Source organism: Protomyctophum parallelum, assembly GCF_964188405.1.
Source record: "Protomyctophum parallelum genome assembly, chromosome: 20".
In the NCBI taxonomy this organism is placed as follows: Eukaryota; Metazoa; Chordata; class Actinopteri; order Myctophiformes; family Myctophidae; genus Protomyctophum; species Protomyctophum parallelum.
In genome coordinates this window covers 19,792,917-19,816,703 of record NC_139718.1, presented here as the reverse complement: position 1 = coordinate 19,816,703, position 23,787 = coordinate 19,792,917, and the positions used below count along the sequence as shown (strand labels likewise).

The following is a 23,787-nucleotide window of genomic DNA, read 5'->3' as shown; positions in this document are numbered from 1 at the left end:
ACAGACCGATTCATCGATTACGAGGGCAAGCCCTAGAAATAACACTGAAGAAAATATGATGTGTGTCTATCTGCTTTTCACAGGTTCTGGGGCTATGATTGCTGTCATCGTCATAGGGATCGTCATAATAATAACTATTCTGCTCATCATATTAAAAACTTACAACAGGTACGGCAGCATTCCATCAACACAGACAATGAATGGCCTTGTTTCCATTGCTCTCATTAAACTATACTGTACAAATTAAACGTGATGCTATTTTTATACAATCCAAAGTAAATTAATCGCTTTCTCCTGTCACTTCAGCTGTTGCTATTTCCACTGTGATAAATGAGTTCACTTATGTTCATGATGGTCTCTATATGTTAGTTACTTTTTAGCTAACTTTTCACACATCGTTGGTAATACAGTAATGGTAGGCATGTATACAGCATTACACTTTACAATCACTCTTAACAATGACAAAATCTCTCTCACCGACACCAGGCGGACCCATGAATCTAGAGTATTGGGGGCCAGTGGGGGCTCCAAAGCACGTCAGAAGAAGATGTCATCATGGACTGTCCAGAGCAGCGTACCAATGGGCAACATTGGCGTCAGCTCTGTGTCGGGCAGCTTAACCAACCCATCCTCTGAGAATGGCTTCCACCTCCCCAGAGTGGACCTGAACAGCATAGAAACAAATAACATAGAGCAAAACAGCACAGCCAGTGGATCTACAGTGGTCACCATACATGGTGCTCCGTTATTAGACAACACATAGCAACAAGACTAGAGATATTGCTCCCATGATATATGGATAGTACATAACCTGGAATCAACTATGTGTTTCTTTCACCTGAAGTCACCTGTTACTGTGCGGAGGTTGAGAGCATCCTAACAACGGTTGACTGGCTCCTGTGGTAACAGAACCCATATAGTCAGTGTCAATCTCAATCAACTGAGCCACCGCTGGTTACCACAAGAATACCAAGAGACCTTATGGATGTACAGTACATGAGTACAGTACACAAGTATGAACAAAATGTTGCAATGCAATCAGTGGCCATACAAGATGGATGCAGGATAGAAAACATACTTACTTATGCCTGACACCCCTACTGGGGTATAGGCCGTTGACAAGGGACCTCCAGAGTTCTCGGTCACTGGCATTCTCTATCTGCGACCAGGATACAAAACAAATTAGTTAAAATTAACACTTTTTGGTGAATCCCCTAATTATTATTATTATTACAGTCAGTCTTCTTCTTCGTGTCTGGCCATCTTCTATATCACGTCTTTCCAGTGGTTGGCGCAGGCGAGTGCAGTCAGTGTTCAGCGCAAGAGAGACCTTCATCCCTCACTCTCTGTGCTTTTTGCAGTTGTTCCGACACTACTCGGTGACTGGAAAGGACCAAGGAGATTATATTTTAGAATGGTTATGTTCTATTGGCCGCACTTGGTTAGTTGGTTGAATGAGTGTGTAGGACACTGCATGGAATTGCAAGAACATAAACTTCTGTGAAAGCCAACAAGGATATGAAACAAGATGTTGAATTGTATCCATTTAATTGGTTGCACTGTGTATATAAAAGTTACAACTAAAAAGTGTCAATTTTCTTTTGCCACTTATAATTAATGAGAGGGTTTATTTATGAACCTAGGTCTAGCATATAATTACAATGTGCAGATTAAAGAGACCACAGCGATTTTGTGAAAAGTTTATATTGTTTTGAACTCTATCCCTGTGCTGACATTAATCCTTATAGTACTGTCTGACACGAATGGATTTTGCACTTTATTTTTCTTGTTCCATACCTATGTTTTAATTATTATGTTCTTTCAATGAAATTAAAATAAATGTTGATATTTCTAAACATGTCTATTACTTACTTGAACTCAGTTGAGTGCACTCACTGCACTGCATGGGCGAATGTGACATTAACCTCGCCTCACCTAACCTCGCCTCGCCTGACCAGGCTTTCCACCATGTCCATTGTAGGCGCCCGGCCATTTTGTTGAAACAAACAAGGATGTATTGCGCCCTCAACTGGTATACTCCATTCCTACAATTTATTAAATTACAAAGGGGCTGCATTCAAGATGGCACATGACATCATATGTCATCTTTTATAGCTTAAATTTGTCGATAGGCTATACAATTTTTAACCATTAACTGTTAATAGACTCGAGTCTAGGCCAAATTCCTCACAAAATAATTGATGTAGGCCTATAGTAGTTTCTGCTGACCGATAATGTGACGTCAATCAAGAACATTTTGTTAGACTTGAACGCAACTTCGCGCGATGGTTTCTGTTGGTAAGTAGCAAGCTTATGATTGCTGCTGTAGCCTATAGTGTATTTGACATTTTGTTGTGTTTTTCATAGGACCGTCGCTGCGTTTTCACAATTTAAATACATTTTTTTTTTTAATGAAGCAATTCGTATATTTATTCATACATATTCTCTAGTTTACTTCATGCGGGAAAAGGGAAAATATATCGCGGAGCTTTCTTGGTTTGTTTACGGAAGTAGATTGCGATACATGTTATGTTACCCTCCTCTCGGCTCTCGCTACAACATTAACAGATTATAATATCTGTAAAGTTACTTATACACATACATAACTTTTAGACAAGCCACAAATCGTGTCCGTTCTGAATCTGATCTGTCACCGTGTACCATTACCATTCCGTGGCTGTCGTGTGTTTCAGTGGAGGTGTTGTGTCTGGTGCTGGTTGCTGTGCTGTGGGGCTGCACCAATCCTTTCCTCAAGAGAGGAACTGAGGGGGTCGAGAATGTGAAAAGAACCAATATGGTTTCACAGCTACTGGCTGAAGTCAAGTTTCTTTTTCTCAATCTGAAGGTAATATAAAGCCATTATGGACATATACATTTGGAACACACACACACACACACACACACACACACACACACACACACACACACACACACACACACACACACACACACCCATGGTCAGTTGTTTCATGATGACATGTACAGTATATTAATGGTTACTTATTGCTTAATTTGTCCAGTACCTGGTCCCATTTCTGTTGAACCAAAGTGGCTCATTGGTGTACTATTTAACCCTTGCTACCACAGGTGAGATGATATATTCCTTCAAGGCATAATAATCTAAGGGCACGGTCACACCGCACTTTTATTCTACCTATGAGGGTGGATTCTGCCAATAGATTTCAATAGGAATGGAGCAGTTTGCTTCCATTTTTACGGATTTCTAAAAAAAACTAAACACTCCATTCCTATTGTAGAATAAAAGTGTGTGTGACCGTGCCCTAATGCTGCAGATTTTGCAGTCTATTAATCATATATTACACAATCATACAATTAAAAGTTTCTAACACACTCTTTATAACTTAACTCCATTCCTTCAGATTTATCCCTAGCTGTTCCTGTGACCAACTCACTCACCTTCCTCTTCACTCTACTCACTGGCAAGCTGCTTGGTGAAGAGTTTGGAGGCAGACGTAAGTTCCCCCTCATGTTCTTTCACGGCCAGGCTGGCAGTATTGTGAAGAACAGTTAGCAACCTGTAGGAGTGATTCAACAGAAGCTGAAGCGAGTGTCTTAAAAGTCAGTAAAGTAAGGAAAAGGTCATCACCTTACCTTAAACCTCACATGCTGCTGCATATTCACCATTCCCATATATTACTATTACAATGTATTCACCACCCTTTGTTACAGATCTCCATTACCTTTAGCACAGCCCACATGGTCAGCACCAATAAACACTGTTTGCTTCGATAGTAGTTGCGTTGTTAATCAGAGTTGGTATTTATCAGTGTATTGATGTGTATTGAACCAGTTCAATACATTTTATTATTAATTTCATTTTACAAACACAGATACAATTGGTTGGTTGAAACAAACACCTTTATTCATCTCAACAGTTTAAATCTCATCATTATCATTACCAAGCAAACAAACACACCTACTTATGTATGGTAATTGGGATATGCCACTTTCCAGGGGTGTGTGCATTTTTCTGTGTAGGATATATTATGGCTGAAAACTGTGTTGCTGAAAATATGATTAATATTTAATACTTACCTTGTGGACTATGATGATTTCTGTAAGGTTTGGGAAATGTTTTCTTTATTTTCACTAGTGATGTTGGTGAATGTATTGACAGTTGGTAGGAAAATATATAAACATATATACGGTACATGAAGCAAAGAATGTGTGGGTATGTACATGTGGTTAGACAATGGTGCAAAAGAGTGGCAAAGCACCGGTAGGTCAACATGGCAGCAGGTGTATGATAGCAATTCTAGGACCTAATCATTTTGTTTGGGGTTTTTACTTTTGTAATCTACTACATCTACTACATTAGCTCTCTAATTTCACACCACTATTCCTCTCTGTAGGAGCTGTTGGGGGAATGTTCCTAACCATGACTGGCATCACTCTGTGTGTGATCAGCTCCATCAATGGCAAGGATGCCTTAACTCAGCAGCACTCCAACCAGTCCACCAAGCCTGAACTGTAAAACATGCCTTAACTCAGCAGCACTCCAACCAGTCCACCAGGCCTGAACTGTAAACTCCTGACTGGGTGTACAAATGGAACCAGAAGGACCCTGAATAAAGGGTTGAGTTGCTATGCATTCTCCCAGACCTCCTCACTGGATGAGATTGTGGAGAACCAGGAGACTGAAAATGAGGACCGGAATTGAGAATTTGGCACCAACATATGTCAACAGGGACGTGCAGAGAGTGTTAGAGGGGCAGGGGCTGAAATCCCATAAGAGGGCATTTTTGGACAAAAATAGCAGATCTACAAGCGCACAACGCATCACTCTGCGACACGTTGAGAGCTTGTAGATCAGCTATTTTCGGGGCGCAACCCAGCATGCTAGTGGAGATGTGGTGTACGACCTGGATTTCTAAACAAATTTGTTCAACACAAAATACTGTGTTCAAGTTCAGGAGACTCAGGGGGAAAAAAGCCATTCTCCTGAATTCTGCCTTCCGGCGTGGCATGGAAAGGAGAAGCATTTCTTTCACCACAGTAAATGCTGCATCCGTGGTCTGGAGAGGGCAGTTGTTTTACAGACAGGTAAAAGGTCAGGGGCTGAAGCCCCCTTTGATGTCCAGTGGTATGCACAGATATACACTAGGGGGTGCTAGAGCACCACCTGCCCTTGCCCTCTGGACAGCAATGTGCCCTTTTGAAAAATAACTTCCCCTTCCCCCCTTTTTTTGTACAGTATGTGGACCATGGTGACATTGATCAATTCTTGATAAAAAAACTTCTAATATATTATTTATCCCCCAAAATCTATAAATCTCACACTATTAAGGCAACTGGCCGGTTCCACGCGCTGCACAAGGTGCCCTTTTTTCACTTGAGCACCTGCCCCTCTAAATGTCTTTGCACAACTTGATGTCTATGTGTGCACATCCCTGTATGTCAAAGTTATTGGTGTGAGAATGATGCCTGAAATGAACTTGGTGTGAGCTCACAAACCCAAGACCTAGTAGGAGCTCATGGGCTAAAACTAAAGGAAACAGAGTTCACACAGGGTTCACTTCAGAGATTTATAGTCCTTGTATAGATTCCTGATTGTTAACTACTGCTCACCATGTTACTGCTATTCATACAAACACTATGGAAACCACATACAAATGAGTTTCGGGTTACACATGGAATCGTACTTCACCGTTTAACAGGGCGTTTTACTGTTGCTGCTGTCTATCACATGTGATGTGTGTGTGTGGGGGGGGGGGGGAGCAAAGGTTATGGCAGAAACATTGGGTCTATTTTGGTTACATCTATCTTGTGTGATGAATATAACAATGAATTTAAGATTTTGTAAATTTCTGTGTTCACCTGACATTCCAGCTTAGATATAACTGGAATGAGAACAAAATGTTTTCTAAAGATCCTGAGCGTTAACGGTCGAAAATAACTGGCCTACAATACAAGCTCGACATTCAACAGCATTCAATAATAACAGCATGCTGTTTTATTACTTGTGAGGGAACAGTAATTAATGCTCATTTTTATATTTCAACAGTATCATTGCTGTAATTATTGCCTTCCTCAAAACCTGTTTATAGATAATAAATATAAAAAAATGCAAGAATATATATATATATTTTTTTTGTCATTTTATTGAACAAATATTTAATACCGGTAGTTTAAAAGATACAGTGAAGATGGCACCATTAGTGATAAGACATGTAGCTACATTTCTTTAATAAAAACCTTGGTGAAACAGATTTTCAGTTTGTTCTCAATGGCTCGTTGATCCAAAACAAAATGTTTTTCGTCCATAATGTCACAAAAAAGTATTATTCTATACATGACAATCAAGGGATTGTCATGGTGGTATAGCTATTCCTGCAAAATGGTGTTTGAGCAAGTTCATATTTTGGACTCTTGTCTACAGTTTTTGAAAATAAATGCAACACAAATTAATTTAAAAGTTATCATTCATAGTTCAAATCGGACTCGTTTTAATTTCACATTTATTTGGCCCCATATACAGTAGGTCAACACACAACAATGGCTTGGCTATTTGGACTTTGTGGCCATAATTGATCAGTTGATGTTTAGTCAAGTGGTTTTCAAAGAGTGGAGGCGCAATTTGAAGGGAAAGAGAAAAGAAAAAATCATACAATCTTATTTCAATTTAATTCATAAGACTGTTGTACAAGTTGGCAACCTTTTCTGGGCATGTCACCATTGTCAAATTTTCAAAATCTTAAAAAAATAGGTGAGCTTGTGGATTTTTGTTTATACGCCATATCACAGTAGACATTAAGGTTATTCCATCGACTCATCTTTGATGAAACCTTTTCTCTCCTCAGCCATCAGTCCTCCATGATTGGACTGTTCCATTATATTTGATGGGGGAGGCTGGGGAGAACTCTGTTGGAGTAAACCATTAAACAGGGTAAGAGCAAAGTGAGAGATAAGACAGGACATGGCTTGGTGATGTAGAGAATTTCACTGTACCCCCTTAGAGTTAGATGATTTTAAACTTGGCCTGTCTTCAAACTCCCTATTTTTTCCATGGATCGATCCACTGTCTCTGGAACGGTTAGATGAGGAGGAGGATGTCCTTCTATTTGAAGAGGTCAGCTCAGGCTCAGGTACCTTGAATAATACACATGAAAGCAGAGATTAATTAATTACTGTCTTTACTTGCTCTCAATATAAGCACCTGTACACAGTAAATACAGAGTGTTCATTTAATTCAGTGGAAGAATCTACCCTGACAGTAGAAACTTTGACCCACTGTGTATGAATTCAATATCGTCTTCAGAAGATGCTCAATTCACCTCAGCTCTGGCAAAATCTTCCTCTGTCATTGCAAATGTATTATCATTTTCCGTAGCTGATCGTTGTTCAGTGCCTTCATGTTTGGATACCTAAACAACAAGAATACGTAACCATTAAAATCAGATAACATTAAAGGCCATAGAGAAAAGGTGAGTTTTAAGAAGGGTTGATGGATTGAACATCTCTAATGTGGGGGGAAGGTTGTTCCATAGCTCTGGGGTAACCTCTTGTTTTGCGGGTTAGATCTGTTGGCACAGTCAATAGTGACTGGTCAGCAGAACTCAGAACTCTGAGTGAGTTGTGGCGCTGTATGAGTTCGGACATATATAGGGGAGCCAGGCCATTAAGGGATGTAAAAGTAAATAAAATAACCTTGAAATCAATCCTTTGTTTGATCGGGAGCCTTAGGACTGGTGTGATGTGGTCAAATTCTTTGGTACCGGTGAGATGGTGATCATTCTCATTGCACACTTCACTCTTCATAATCTCTGCCTGTCTCACCAAAAAGAACATCATGCCATGAACAATTTGTGCATCTACCATACATGATGTTGTTGAACATCAGTAAATAGTTGTAGCCAGTACACAAATGCATGAATACCTGTGATGTTTCACCATCAATCTCAATTTCATCTCTGCCCGGATCTCTTTTATGAACTGATGTATTGCTGCTGACAGGTGAGCCTGCTGGAGAATTTGCCTTTATGTTTGGCTGCTGCTATTCATGTAAAAAACAACAAACTAATTATATGAGTTTGCCTTGGAAAGTGCACACTATAGTTTTGTCATACAATCTTTGCACCAATCATTCTTATAGTCATGATTATTATGCTTTTCCAAAAAATTACATCTTGAAAGGGTATTTAACTCCCACACAAATAGTTGTATACATGAATACCTGTGATGTTTCAGTTTGATGTCTCAATTTCATGTCTGCCTGGATGTCTGGATCACTTTTATGGACTGATCTATTGCTGCTACTGCTGCTACTGCTGCTGACAGGTGAGCCTGCTGGAGTACTTGCCTTTCTATTTAGCTGCTATCCACATTAAACACACGCACGTATATACACACGCACGCACGCACGCGCGCGCGCGCACACACACACACACACACACACACACACACACACACACACACACACACACACACACACACACACACACACACACACACACACACACACACACACACACACACACACACACACACACACACACACACACACACACACACACACACACACACACACACACACGCACGCACACAAAACACAAATTATATGAGTAGACCTTGGCAAGAGCACACGATAGTTTTGTCATATAATCTTTGCACCAATCATTCTGATAATCATGATTATGGGGTTCCAAAAATAACATATTGACAGGGTACATAACTCCCACATTTAAAAAGAATGATTATGCCATCATGTGCACCTGTTCAGTGTTCTGCAGCAGGCCATCCCTTTGAGTTACGTCCTCATCTTCCACTATTTCTGCCACTCTCTTCATATGGAGAGGAAGGAGAAGGAAAAATAATGTGTTATTTGTATTGAACTTTATAAAAGTTCAGAGGAGAGATAGTAGTGAGTTTACCTGATCAACAGGGAGTTCTGTCGCTGTGTTCTCATCCTCTTGTATCTCCTCAGCCCCTCGTACCTCCTCTCTCCTCCGCTGGACTTTCCTTCTAAACACGCTTGGCTGGGCTATAATGAACAGCAGGTTACTGCTGCTGCACATGCTCTGCACATATATATTGGTCAACACACTGAACATTAAGACAAAGACAGAGGATTGTTTACCCTGTCATTCATTACTACACAGATTTTACTGTGTATATCTCATATGAAATAGTGATACAAGATTAAAGAAAAGACAATATACATACAGTACATGCTGTATCTTATGCTGTTACAAGTATGGCATGATACATGTATGGCTTGCGTGTGTTTGTGCATGCATGGGTGTGTTCGGGCCTGGGTCCTAACCTGGTCTGTTGCTGGTTGACAGTCTAGGTTGGTAGTCGTGGTTCTTGCGGACCCTGACAGGCCTGGCGTAGAACACAGAAGTCTCCTCCCCATGACCAGTCCTTCCGGTCCTTCTATGAACAGCCTGTTGTGAGGCCACCTGCGTAGCCTCATCTCCTGTGGACCGCACCCTCCTCCCATCTGACTGAAGTTCAAGTTCAATTAAAAGTCACATTCATACGCAGCCAACGTCACAACGATGCCAACAATTTCTCCGAGCTGTCTCAAAAGATTACTTATTTTCTAGCAATTACACCCCCCATGAAGCCATGGGTATTTTTTGTTTTTGTCGCATTCCTAAGTCAATAATTTGATGACCAGTACGATACTAATTGCGGAGTCTCCTGCCGGAGACATTAGCATCTTTCCGCCAGTTATCAAATTATTGGCTTAATAATGTGACAAAAACAAAAACATCTCCATGAATTCAAGGCTTCATGGGGTGTGTGTAATTGATAGAAAATACATCAAGAGCACTGTATTTGATCAGAATGTCCGGAAATACATTCCATAGTAATTGATTGAAAAGGAAATGTCAATGTCACTACCTCTGGTGATTCCAGAAGGGCTGAGTCACTGTATCTGTCTTCTGGGCCACTTCCTGCTTTTCTGCTCTGAGGGGGGGAAATGTGATCAAATGAATATCAAATATCTAAATACTGAAACAAGCAAATAAAAAAATCTCAGGGGTGCTCAGAAAAGCCTGAGTAGTAGTTCTGAAACACGTGTAAATTATATTTCTGTAAATTATATTTAAAAATGTGTGAAAAATATATTAAATTAACTCCAAGAGTAGAAGTTAAATAACTTTGAACATGAAAGTGAAATATACCTTTAACACAGTATAAGTGAGTTATTATGAAAAAAACAAAAACAAAACATTTACCTCTGTGCTCCTTGGAAAATGTTTGCTTCCCGGGTAATGTCTAGAAAATAAATTAAACCATATACTGTAGGTTATATACACTATAGTGCCTTGTCTGACAATACCATTTACCCCCTCATTCTCTACAGTATGTTAGGGAAGGTTAAATAAACCAATGTCTAAGACAAACACCCCCCCCCCCCCTACAAATAACAATACCTCTCTGCAGCTTTAGAAATCAACAGCTCCACATATGGAAGTTTCTTGAACCTCTCAGTTCCTACGGCAACGTAGCAGTGGCTGGTTTCCAGTTCTTCTGCTGAGGAAACAGCTACCCCCTCTAGGGAGCACAACCTGACACATACACACGCGCACGCACGCACGCACGCACACACATATACACACATAAATATATACTGCACACAAATATACTGTGTGTGTGTGTGTGTGTGTGTGTGTGTGTGTGTGTGTGTGTGTGTGTGTGTGTGTGTGTGTGTGTGTGTGTGTGTGCGTGCGTGCGTGCGTCTCAGTGTTACTGACCTGCGTACAGCTCCAGTCCGTAAGCTGACCTTCTCTGTGACTAGACTCAGAATCTGCTCCAGGTCCTGCTGCATGCTCCGAGGAATGATAAAACGGAAGGGCGGACACAGGAGGTCTCCATTACGGAGAACACTAAAGGGAGACAGAAAGGTGTGCTCACTGGAAGTGTATAGATTGCAATGGTGCATTTTATGTGTGATTTTTGTGTGTGTGTGTGTGTGTGTGTGTGTGTGTGCGTGCGTGGGCAAGTGTGAGTGGCTGTGGGTGTGTGCACAACTCACTGAATGATACAAGGTAAAGGTATGAACTTCCTCCATTTAGCCGAGACATTTGGCCTGTGAATTATCCTTACCTGCATTAGACAGATAAACGAATATGGGTTAGGTTAGATTCTGCCATACATAGTGCCATTTCAGAAATATTATAAAATGTGACGATGTACCCCCACTTGATATCAACCAATTCTAAACATCAGCTGCAATTGTCTGTCACTACAGTATAGCTTGCCGAAAATAACTACATTTTGTGGCAAGAACATTGCCACATGACGGGATAAACGGGATATATTATACAGTAAGTTACGCTTAACTGTTGCACTCGTGTCAGCTCAAGTGGGGCAGCCATGGCAACGAAACATCCATACATAATGTGTCTGACATCTTGAAACGATTACAAACTTAACATCTATCCATTTGTAACTCTGACAATGTACAAATGGAACCAAATGGATCCTTTTGGTTCCATTCGTACACTAGTTAACACTCAGGGTTTTACTGTGTACAATAATCTGCTGTTCACACAGTATCTCCTGCTGCTTCTGACTGCACCACTGCAATAAATCAACCCAGAACAAACCAAAGACAGATAATCATGCCTCAGCGTTTTGGCTTTGAATTGTACTGGTGCTGAAGGACTCATGGCGCTGCCAACGTAGAGCTCAGCATTGGGCTTGCCCAGACATGTGCACAGCATTGATAACACTGCATGGACATATGCTTTATTACACGCGCACACACGCACGCACGCACGCACACACACACACACACACACACACACACACACACACACACACACACACACACACACACACACACACACACACACACACACACATTATGGCAGGCCAATTTAACATTACTCCACAGCAACTCACAACAAGCACATCTGACTTTTATACCGAAGCTGCCTCTCAACACACACAATAATGCTCTCCAAATGGCAGCCGCCCAAGGCACAAATAAAACAAATCACTCTCATGTTCACTGTGCAGAAAAGTTACACTGATGGTAAAAGACCAGAAACACACTCAGGCTCGACAAACATTTATTCTGATCCCTGCCAGTTGGTCCGAATACAAAGTAACCACTCCATTGTGACAATTGGTGAGTGGCTCTCTTTGTGTGTGTGTGTGTGTGTGTGTGTGTGTGTGTGTGTGTGTGTGTACGTGGTCCATCATGTGGCCATATGTCAATGTGTTCATGAAGAATTATTTCTTTCAATTATTTTAATGCAGTATTTTAATGCAGAAAAATACCCAAATGAATTATGTTGAGCATCAGGTGGTTGCGTAACTTGCGTTCAAAGTCTGTCAAAGAACCATTTTCTCCTAGATTATTTATGTTAGTTAGTTAGTAGTTAGCCTATTTAATAACATTCCTTCATTGTGTAGCCTCTGATATGGTTTCGTCTTGTTTCTGTCACTGCGCTTTAACCACGTTTAGTGTGTTGGTAATGGTATAGTTTAACTGGTATAGTGCAACAATAAAAAATGAATACAGTGGAACTCGGAAATAAAACCGTTAACTTTTTTAACTTTTTATTTTTCCATGCCTTCTCAAAACAACACAAAAACAACACAAACGCTTTGGCTATCCAGCAGCTAACAAGGATAAAGGCTGGATAGGGGAAAGGTTTGTGTTGTTTTGTGAAGGCATAAAAGAATAAAATAAGTAAATAGTTAATTCATGTATTTTGTTTCACCCAATTACTGAATGTAAATGTATAATAGCCTTGACCCCTTTCTGGCTGTAACTGAATAGTGATTGTCAGCACAATCATTAACCGATCATTTAAATGAATTTACGTGACAACCAGTGACATCAAAGTGCATACACTGACACACATACTGTAGTTGGTCAAAGGGCACATTAGCCACTAATGCAAACAAACAGGTTTTAAGTGTCGTCAAATATGTAGGCAAATATGAAGTTGGCTCTAGAATGGAAAATCCTGATCTTGCGGCTACACAAGCGATAATTTTCATATTCAACTTGGCTGCAATTCAAATGGAGCAGATCAACGAGATATGAGAATTGTGGCATGGCTGCCCTCACTGAGAAATGGAGTGGCACATTCCTCATGTAAGTTCAGATTAATGAATCATGGACGGTGCTGTAGAACTCATAACCTACCTGAGTTCCTTCACGGGCAACAGGCTGGCTCTTCGGGCCTGTGTTCAGGTAACTAAAATGTAAGTGTAAATGAGAACATCATCACAGCATTAAACATTTAAACCCTATACATAGTTGACCGGAGGGCTCTATACTAGACCCCCTCCTGTTTTCACACTACACTAAATATCTTTGCCAAAATTTGCCGATCTACAAGCTGACAAAGTGTCACGCTGCGACACGCTGTGAGCTTGTAGATCTGCTATTTTTGTTAGTCCCAAAATAGGGATGCAAGGGTTCAAGTGGTTAAAAGAGTTGAAAAGCATATAGATCATAGTACACTTGCTTACATGTTACAATCAAGCATGCCGTGTCCCTTTTAAATCAACACCAAAATATCACAAAATGCTCTAGTCATTGGACTCTAGCTAATCTATAATACATTTCAATCAGTTCTAAACTGAATTATTGTTTATAAACATTATCATTAGGGCCTGACCAATGTCATATTTTTGGGTCCAATACAATCCTGATTTTGAGTAAGTGCTAAATCTATTCTAACGGTTTGAAAAACGGCACTCTTATCATTATACATCACATTCCGTGCCCAGCCAATCAAATCATCACATTCCGTGCTCATACACACAAACACACAAAGCTGTGAATAGGAGGGGGTAGCTAGTTTTTTGGAAACTTTTAAAAATGTCCACCCACCATGACACATAAATAGGGACGTCACATTGAAAGTGGGACCCATCATAATTCGGCATAATTGCCGAATCTGATATTGGTGTTGTCAAAAACGTCAAATAATGGCCGATATATCAGTATTAGTGTCTTGCTTCTGTACTCACTCCAGTTTCTTGAACCTCTCATAGCCTGCGGCCGCAACATACTGGCCTCCTGTCTGCAGCTCCTGGAGGTCCCTGACCTTGTGGCCCTGTCTGGGGGTGAACAGGGTCCTGACGGCAAGCGGGGCCCCAATGCTTAGGGTCACTTCATTGAGAAAGACCTCCATACTGGCCACCTGGCGCTGGTTGACCACGAACCTGCGTCCACAGTAGAAGGGGTCTCCGTTCCTGTAAACCATCACGCTCTTCACTGGGGGCAGGAGAGTGGTGGTCGCGGAGGACGTTCCACTGCTGGCAGCCATCTCTGAGTCCAGCTGTTACTCTCCCAGTCCACGGCACTCTGCTATAGTTTACACCAGAAGGAAACACACTTGTCTGCTTGGCTGCTCGTATCCATGTCTGAGTACCCCCCCCCCCCCCCCCCCCCACACACACACACACACACAATGACCCACATTCTAATCTATACTGTATGTACACTTCACGTCTTCTGCTACTGAAGCTAAATTGTTGACCACCTTATCTCATGCACACGCACACGCGCACGCACGCACGCACGCACACACGCACGCACGCACGCACACACACACACACACACACACACACACACACACACACACACACACATATACACACAGAGCACTTTCTCATGTACTGGCTCCATTCACCCCTTAACACACACTTTGCTCATAGACTCACCAACCTGGCAGGTCAAACAAAGAGAACTGGAAGTAAAGGTGAAGATTGGAGTCCAAGCTGTGGTGGTCTGTCAGGATGTCCGACGTCCACTCACCATGTTCTGCTCTCACACATCCCTCACAAACACACACACGCTACTCCGTACGGACTGACGGCTGAGAGTATTTCCTGGTTGCCATGGCAGCAGGGCCAGCAGTGACTAGCTTTGTGGGCCAGACCATCGGCAGCAGCAACCACAACAAAAGAGAGTAAGAGAAGGGGGAGAGTCCAAATGGTGTAAGCTGAATAAATAAGATAAACCCATTAACATTATTTGTCATCCCCCCCCAAAAAAAACCAATGTAGGCCTATGCAGGTAAAGCCTGTGAATTTACTAATTATTCATTTGCATTTCAGAGAGAACCATATTGTTTAAAGTTCAGTGAGATGACCCTCGGTGAAACGAGGCAAACAAAAGTTGTTTAACCGTGGGGATATGGCTGAACAATTGTTATTAACATGCTATTTAGCCTCAAATTAGACTTAGGTCATTAGCAGACAACAGTTAAATTGGCAGTATGTAGTTTTAAAGTGACATTTGAGCTTATGCACAGTGTTCATTTATCTATTTGTAAGTCTGAGTGCACGAATGTAACCAAATTGAGTGTTAGTTTAACACTCTGGATTTTTTTTCATGAGGTATAAGGACAAAGACTGGTTTGAGCGAGGGGCCATCCCCAGAATATCTTTATGCTGATCCGCCTTCTAAACAATGGCCTGTATCTCAGACAATATTGTCGCTGTCAGGGGGAAACCTTGTATATCCAAAGCGGTTACATTTCAGAAGATGTAAAAAATAACCTGTGTTCCAATGCAGTAATTTAGTCACAAGCTATTGTTAATACTTTTCATTGGTTCCGTATTCATAAAAGCCCACACACTTAACCAATTTAATGAAAAAAAGTTTCAAAAAGTTGAAATATGAAAATACATGGTTTCTGTCCAACAGCAACAATATGCTGCTATGAAGACAATTGGCAGTAACACCATTGAAGCTAAGGAACAAAATACTTGTTATACCCACAAGAAAATGGGCACTTCTTTAGAAAAAAATAAAGTTTATTCACATCTTTTCAACAAATAAAATGTTTGTTTATACAGTACATACAGCTATTACAGCAAAAGACAAATACAACTGTAAAAGTAATTCATAAATTCTGTACACTTTGTCTTAAATAATGTGATTGTGAACAGCTAATGGATACAAATAAGAGTCATTCCACTCATTCAAAACTTCAGTCCCATGTTAGCATGTCCAGTTCAGATGGATTTGGTTTTATGTGCCGTCAGGGTACGCTCAGTCTCTCTTTCACTGACAAGTACTATAGGAGAAGAGAGCAGAGAAGAACAATTAAATCATGACAAGACTATTACACGACTCTTTTACCAAGTAGATGAGTGATGGTCTGTTGCACACACACACACAGCTGTGCATACACAACCACATAAAACTGTATTAAGGCAGGAGCTACACAAAGCACCAGCACACACACACACACACACACACACACACACACACACACACACACACACACACACACACACACACACACACACACACGATCTTGTCAATCTGGAAATTTGGACTTTGAGAATCAAAGTGCGATTCAGAAGAAATGGGTACTTGAGATTATAGTTTTGGTGAACGTACCCAAAGGCAAACTTGCTGGATACATACATTTGATGCTTTAAATCACCCACTGTTCTATAGCCAAACTGCTGCTAGGTGAAAATCATCTCTCTTGTTTACTTACTTTTTTCCTGCTGCCAATGGCCTGCTGGAGCCATAGCAGTTCCATAGCCAGAGTATTTCTATGCAGACGCAATGCTTCTGGGGTATGGGGCACCTCCTGGTACCGCTGGGCACCTGGGAAAGGGAGTCAAGGGACGGCATGAAGAATTTATACCGTTTGAGATACAGGGTCCAAAACCTTGGGTCACACCACGCATGTGGTGAAAACGGCTCCTGGAGCAAGAATCAAGAGGGTTTATTTATCACTACTCGTACAGGAACAGAGAAATGCTACTGTGGCAAGGTCTGGATGGCTGTGCTAACAGCAACGTAAACATTAAAGTAAAAAATAAATATCATCATACGTCACATTCCGTGCTCAGCCAATCAAATCATCACAAATTACTTTTGACGTCTTCACTTTTCTGCCCTCACTTTTATCTTCAATATGTACTTTGCTCAGCCAATCAAATTATCGCTATGGGGTGCTCAGCTAATCATCAGCCAATGTTTGTGTTCACACAGACCCACACAGCTGGGCACAGACCCTAAAAAAAAAGGTAAATCAAGGTAATAATGCATTTAAGGGAAGAACTAAGGAATAATGAATGCAATGAAGATAAAGCCATATGAGGAATTTATTTAGCAGCAGTGGTGTTGGGGAGTAGCTTAGTAAATGTGCAGTGCCACTAAGGCATAACCATGTTTACAGAAAATACAGTATGACGTCAGATGGCATCTGAGATGCACCGATCTAACTCTGGATGTCCTCCACTGCTGTGCCTATGAGATGACTGACGTCATTATTGATTTGTGCAATGGCAAAATCCTATAAAAGTAACAGGCAAAGCTCAAAATAGCACATTCAACCATATACACTCGGTTAGAGGGGATTCTCACAGCTTGTCCCTGACCCCCACTCACATATGAAAAGCCAAAGGCATAGCTGGACCTTTGTTTCACTCACCCGAGCATCGATAGTAGCATCCTGACTCCTCAACCCTAAGTGACACGAAGTCAATTCAAATAAATACAGCCTAAGATGTTCAGGCCAGATGAGAGAGAGAGAGACCGTGATGTAGATAGTTCTCGGCTGCGCCATTGTCCGGCGCCACCACATCTCAATGATTATGAGGTCAGCTATCCTACCAGGCACCGTCCCTCTGTTCATGAGCAGACCACACCGGAATTCTCCACCGTGGCTGACCTGCTATATATAGCTTATAGAGAGAAAAAGGACAAACGGCAATACAGCTTTAGAGAGAAAAAACACAAACTGCGACATGAAGGGCAACACCGTACAGACAGGATCTCTGTCCTGAGACAGGAAGGGCAACGCCTTACAGACATGATCTCCGGGCTTGCTTCACATGTCAAAAGCCAGGAGGAGGAGGCTTCACCCACGCGACAGCTGACGCTGCTCATGGGTCATCAGGCTCTGCGTCAGTCTGAAAGGGCCCCGCATGTTGTCACTCTACCCCCAGAAGGCAGCCAACGTGACCTGGTTAAGGAGCTCAGGGACCGTCTAAGGAGGGTGGGAATGTCGAATCAATCTACAGCACATTCATCAGCAGCTGCAGAGGAGTCATTCCCTCTGGAAACGTCAGATGACGACAGACAGTTCCCTCTTCACCACGGCACAGCAGTGTTTGAGTCGCAGGTACACCACCAAGAAGAAAGGTACTGCACTCCACCTCCACATGCTGTTGTTCAACGTCGCCCTGACAACAGACACTACCCTCCACATGGCGCGGTCTTCCAACAGCCCAAAGAAAGCTATCGTTCTCGGCCTAACGATGCCTATCCAGGCCACTACGACAGCATCCACCCGCATGGCGGACGCCAACCTCAGCATGGAGGTGCAAACATTCGACCATGGCGACTCCGTCACTCGCCATCACATCACAATGATTACGAGGTCACCTACCGAACAAGGCAGTGCCCCTCTGTTCATGAACAGGCCACGCCGGATATCTCTACCGTGACCGACCTGCTACATAGCTTTATAGAGAAAAAGGATGAACTGCGACAAGAAGGGCAACGCCTTACAGACAGGATCTCTGGACTGCGACAGGAAGGGCAACGCCTTACAGACATGATCTCTGGACTAGCTTCACGTGTCAGAAGCCAGGAGGAGGAGGCTTTGTCTACACGACCGCTGATGCTGCTCATGGGTCATCAGGATCCACGTCTGTCCGAAAGGTCCCCACAGGGCCGAGTCCATGATGAGTCCATACGACCAGAAGGCAGCCAATGTGACCTGGTTGCAGAGCTCCACTATGACAGCTTCTACCCATATGACAGACACCAACCTCTGCATGGGAGTGCCTACAGTCGACCAGGCAATGGCTTCCGCCCTCCTCATGGTGCAGCCTACCGCCAACCCAATGACAACATCTGTCCTCTGCCTGATCGCCATCGTCAGCATAGCGAGAACCGACAGACTAATCTGAGAGCCCATCCTGATTATCATCATGATGACCCCCGATGTCGTCCACAGTTGGAGAATTATTGTGATTTTGTGCCATTAAGTGACACCATGCTATCATGGTCTGCCCTCACTGAGACGTATGGGCAGTCACAACAGCGGGCATCCCGCTACGTCTCACAAGAGAATCGTTCGCTACACTTATGGACAGATCTGTTGCCCTCTAATCTAGGGGACTATACGTTTGAACAGGAAGGCTTAGACACTATCCAAACACGGTCGTTAGATGAATTTGAAAATACTGGTCCTCCTCCAGCAGAGAAGGAAAAGATCTCCTCTCTCCCTACAGTCAACATCTCTCAGCAACAAGCAGACTGCAGTATGGAGTGTCCGGTGTGTAAGGAGGACTTCAAGTTGGGGGAGTCAGTCCGACAGCTGCCTTGTAATCACTTCTTCCATTCAGACTGTATAGTGCCCTGGCTGGAAATGCACGACACATGCCCAGTGTGTAGAAAGGGTTTAAATCGAGAAGACAGTAGCATGAGACGGCGGCCTCCTTCAGAGGCCCCCCTCCATCGACCGCTTGTACACAGAGGATATGGTCAGCATCGTCCAGAGCCCCCCCATCCACCGACTGAATTCCATATTGAGGCCCTCTTCCCTTCCTTACAACCTCTGAGGGACACGTATCATGCAGAGGGTTAATTTCACATGTGCAAATGTACAGTGACAAATACTCTAACGACATGTCCATTTCATTTGAAAGAATAGAGGCGCTCAGTGGGGCACATACAGTTTGAATTAATTTATGCCATATTGTACGATGGTGTTGTGTGCCGATAATAGACCTGTTGTGGAAGTGATGTGTTGTAAGCTTGTACTGTAGCACAACGCTGTCGTGCAACGAAGAGCCAGGCTAGTACCCAGTCAGACTATATTACCTCAGTTATCTATGACTATGAAAGCTTTCCACCCAAGTCTTTGACTTCCTTTAAAAAGATAAAGAAAGATGGGGTCTATGGCTCCAATGAGGAAAGGGGAAAGGAAGAGGAAAAAGAAGAAACAACAAACAAATCATAAAATAAATTTCAATTTGGATTCAAGAAGATTATTGGGCCAGTTTAACCACTCATCCTGGCATCCCTATTTTGGGCATGTCATTCATTACTGTCAAAACAATTTTTAATTTCAAACGTTTTCAAAAAGGTTGGAAAGGTTTGGAAACCCCCTATCAAAAGTGCTATCCCTGGACTCTCCTTTTTTGGACACACTCACCTGAAAATGTATAGTAATGTTCTGACGCAGATGTCAGTTCTTGGTTTACTACCCCTGATGTTGGAATGTATGACCCAATGGTATGACCCTGAGAAATATGTTTACATCTAACTATGCCCTACCTTACTATAAGAAAGAGCGCACGGTCAATATGGGAATCATTCAGATGGAAATTCTATTCTAAATTAATGCACACATCGGAACAATCACTCAATATGGATCCATGTGTCACTGATAGTCAGTCAATGGCTAACAAAACCAGAAGATCTGTTGATGGTCAAAGTCGCAAAGACGATGACGGCTCATGTCATTCTAGAATTCCCCCAGGCTGGACAAGAGTGGTGAGGAAGCGGAAAACTGGCAAGACCGCAGGCAAAATAGACATCTACATTACAAGTCCCCAAGGGCAGACATTCCGGTCCAGAGCATCTCTGCAAGAATGTATTTTAAAAGACAGAGAGGGGGACCTATACATAGACCTCTTTGATTTCACAAAATCCAAGAATTGCAGTGTCTCGGATTCACCACCGCCCACTGACCATGAAAAGCAGAGTCGGGGAAATGAAGGTGTACATAGACGACAGAGGACAATAATGGACCAATCTCCAAGTAAATCCAAAGGTGCCCCTGCTTCTGCATCCTGCAAGCAGAACATCATAGCTGGACATCAAAGCATCATGGCCACCAGTGGGCAGTCTGGGCACTGTTCATCAATGGAAGATTCCCAAACTAGCCTCAAACTACTGGGAGACAACTGGAAGATCTGTCCTTATTTCAGTGAGAGGTCACTGAGAGATGGCCAGAGTCCCCCCAGGAGAAAAGTCGTCAAGAAGTGGACTCCTCCCCAGTCCCCATTCAAACTGGTACAGGAAACATTGTACCATGACCCTTGGAAGCTTCTGGTGGCTACCATCTTTTTAAATAAAACCAGTGCTAAGATGGCCATTCCCGTTTTGTGGCACTTCTTTGAGCTTTACCCGACTGCAGAGGTAACCCGTCAGGCTGAATGGAAGCCCATATCTGAACTTCTGAAGCCACTGGGCTTATACAGGGTCAGAGCTAAGGCACTCATCCGCTTCTCGGATGAATATATCACTAAACAGTGGCGGTACCCAATAGAGCTGTATGGCATTGGAAAGTATGGCAATGATTCCTACAGGATCTTCTGTGTGGAAGAATGGAGAGAGGTGAACCCAACAGATCACAAGTTAAACAATTACCATGCCTGGCTGTGGGAGAACCACGTCAGAACCTGAGATGTCATAATAACGGACGACAAACCATCAAGACATATTTTGTGTCTGTGAGCAGCTAGTCTCTGGCACTGCTGGGCCGCACGCACACTCTCAGTCCCAATAGACCAAGGACCATCTATCCCTTTTTTTCAGCCTCATGGTGCTTGCTAAACGGACCACATCACATGTTGGCCTAGAACTCTTGAACCATAGGTCATACAATTTCCCCCTGGATTTTTTGTTTTCTTCAAAACACACTTTTTGCTACTACAGATTTTGTACAGACACAAATCTGTACACATTCTATCTGTAGCGATGTGATCAAAATGTATCAGTCAGATCGTTATATTCCATTCTGATTGGCTTCCAAAGTTCGTGGGAGGTACCCGTTTCGCAAAATTGCCACAAATTCCACCCATTAGGGGAGCCACAAACGTTCACATGAAACACGCTTCTATAACAAATATGCAAAAGTTTAACACAGAATCTTTTCTTTCTTTTTTACACTGTGGCTCTGTGTGAACAATCAAGTCTTTTTGTGTTTGTCTGAGGGGCGCTAGCCCCTTCTATGTCTAGCTTTGAAGGTCTGTGTGTGAAAACAAACATTGAAGACAAAAGTGAGGACGTAAATTGTGATTGGCCAGAATGAGATGATGTATGATGACGTATGATAAGAGCGCCCTTCACTTCACACGGGTGTGATTTTAATAATAATAGTGGAAATAGACGATCTACAAGCTCAAAGACGTATTGTGACGTCGGTGAGCTTGTAGATCTGCCATTTACACTATATTATTAAATGTTTGGAAATATATGAAAACGTTTCAATCTGGAAGTGATTATGCATAATGATTGCGAATATTATCTCAAATAATTGCGATTAGGCGATTATGTAATGTAATATTATTGTTAATATTCTGAAATGTCCTATTCAACACTTACCTAGGTGAGAGTGACTGTGGCCCACATCCAGTCCCAGACTGCTCCAGACAGTAGTAGTGTCTCCTTCTCCATCCTTCACCTTGTGTCCCTCACCACTTGCCGTCTCTCCCTCCCCATCTTCTCCTGCCGGGCTACTGGAGGAACATCCCCTGGAAAAGGAGATTTGGCTGCTGGAAACGTCTCTCTCTGCTTCCAACTTCTCTGGAGAATGTACTCCTCTCCTCTCTGATGGGCGTGCTGGAGGTTGGGCAAAGGATCGGAGGGCATCAAGTCCTGGTTTCACTGGCTTGCTGGGCAAAAACAGATCCTCCTGGTGAAGAATGGAAAAGAATGTGGAAAATGAAGTGACAGTGAGCTGAATCAAATTCTGATTATATAATATACGACATTATACACGTAGTAACGTTAGCACATACGTACTGTGTCTATGAAGTGAGGAATGGGTATGATGCTGTCCCTCCATTCTAAATGATCCAGGTTCCCATCAATCTCTCTCACGATGTCTTTAAAATCTTCCCGTGCCCTGTAGATCTCCTTTCTCATCAGGTATCCGCGCACACATGCCTTGGGGAGAAATGATAGCTTCAGTGTCTGGTTTGATTGATTGAAATATTTAACAGTGTGCAGAATGGGTATATTTCATATGAAAGCACAATACAAAGACTGTTTTACTGTGGACGACACACTTGTTTACAACAGGGTCCACCATTTTCAATTCATCAGAATAAAAAACAGGAAATCATGTAAGGAGGTAAAAAGAGAAAAGAAACATAAACGGGGTACTGCTACTTTCAATTAAATCAGTTACATCCGATTGATTCCCCAAAACAACGATCAAAGGTGGTCTCCCTCTTATCAGTTAAATTAGCCTTGGAGCTAGCCATGGTGCAGTCATGCCAGTCATGTTTCAGGGCTACCTTGGAGCAACACTATCATAGATCGAGTCTTGATCCAAGGCAACAGTTAAATAAGTGACACGTACGTCTTTAGTTTCCAAATAAGGGACGATAGCCTACTACTACAAATGTACGAGTTTAGCATAGCAAACTACCTGCTAAAGTTAGCATGCGTGGCGAATCCTACTACACAAGACGTTTCAGAACACAATCATCACCCCATTGACAATCTGTAGGTGCTGGCGATATTACACATCACTGTCGTGGCTTGAGAAATTGGTAACAGTTTATGGAATTCGTGTTTTGCACCTGAAATCGGCTCAACGTAATCTCCCATAGGCGTCTCTCCATCACTATGGTAACATCGTAGGAATCGCGGGAGATGAACTCAAACTCCTTATTCTCTTCCGGTGTTATGCACTGAGTAGGAAAATAATAGGCGACTAAATAAATAAAATAATTTTCATTGGATACAGTAATTTAGGTATGGTGCGACTTATCAACAACTATGTCTATATTAATCATTGTTTATTTATAACATGTCCTACAAATCGACGTATTTAATTCTAGAAT

General features: G+C 42.3%; 3 protein-coding genes and 1 long non-coding RNA gene across 4 annotated transcripts; 2 read left to right on the top strand and 2 right to left on the bottom strand.

The window, feature by feature from the left end:
* Positions 1-758: 758 nt before the first annotated feature.
* LOC310877363 lies at positions 759-1,856 on the top strand. The gene is made up of 2 exons (XR_014570805.1): positions 759-1,253; positions 1,325-1,856. It is a non-coding gene; the product is annotated as an uncharacterized lncRNA (long non-coding RNA).
* A 315-nt stretch (positions 1,857-2,171) lies between these two features.
* On the top strand, positions 2,172-6,226 carry tmem234 (transmembrane protein 234). Its single transcript, XM_083791188.1, has 5 exons — positions 2,172-2,298; positions 2,694-2,845; positions 3,021-3,087; positions 3,381-3,473; positions 4,374-6,226. Exons 1-5 carry the CDS (start codon positions 2,286-2,288, stop codon positions 4,493-4,495), a joined length of 447 nt encoding a protein of 148 aa, XP_083647314.1. The 5' UTR covers positions 2,172-2,285; the 3' UTR covers positions 4,496-6,226.
* A 551-nt stretch (positions 6,227-6,777) lies between these two features.
* dcdc2b (doublecortin domain containing 2B) lies at positions 6,778-14,270 on the bottom strand (the record flags this gene model as incomplete). The annotated part of the gene is made up of 16 exons (XM_083791640.1): positions 6,778-6,882; positions 6,970-7,110; positions 7,296-7,385; positions 7,669-7,788; positions 7,898-8,014; positions 8,195-8,335; positions 8,733-8,801; positions 8,892-9,001; positions 9,284-9,467; positions 9,871-9,936; positions 10,209-10,328; positions 10,415-10,541; positions 10,728-10,859; positions 11,009-11,079; positions 13,139-13,190; positions 13,972-14,270. The coding sequence occupies 16 exons, from the start codon at positions 14,268-14,270 to the stop codon at positions 6,778-6,780; spliced, it is 1,944 nt and encodes a 647-aa protein (XP_083647766.1).
* Positions 14,271-15,813: 1,543 nt separating this feature from the next.
* Positions 15,814-23,602, bottom strand: iqcc (IQ motif containing C). The gene is made up of 5 exons (XM_083791220.1): positions 23,524-23,602; positions 22,739-22,882; positions 22,319-22,628; positions 16,461-16,573; positions 15,814-16,028 (listed from the first exon to the last, which is right to left on the bottom strand). Exons 1-5 carry the CDS (start codon positions 23,563-23,565, stop codon positions 15,993-15,995), a joined length of 645 nt encoding a protein of 214 aa, XP_083647346.1. The 5' UTR covers positions 23,566-23,602; the 3' UTR covers positions 15,814-15,992.
* Between the last annotated feature and the right edge of the window lie 185 nt (positions 23,603-23,787).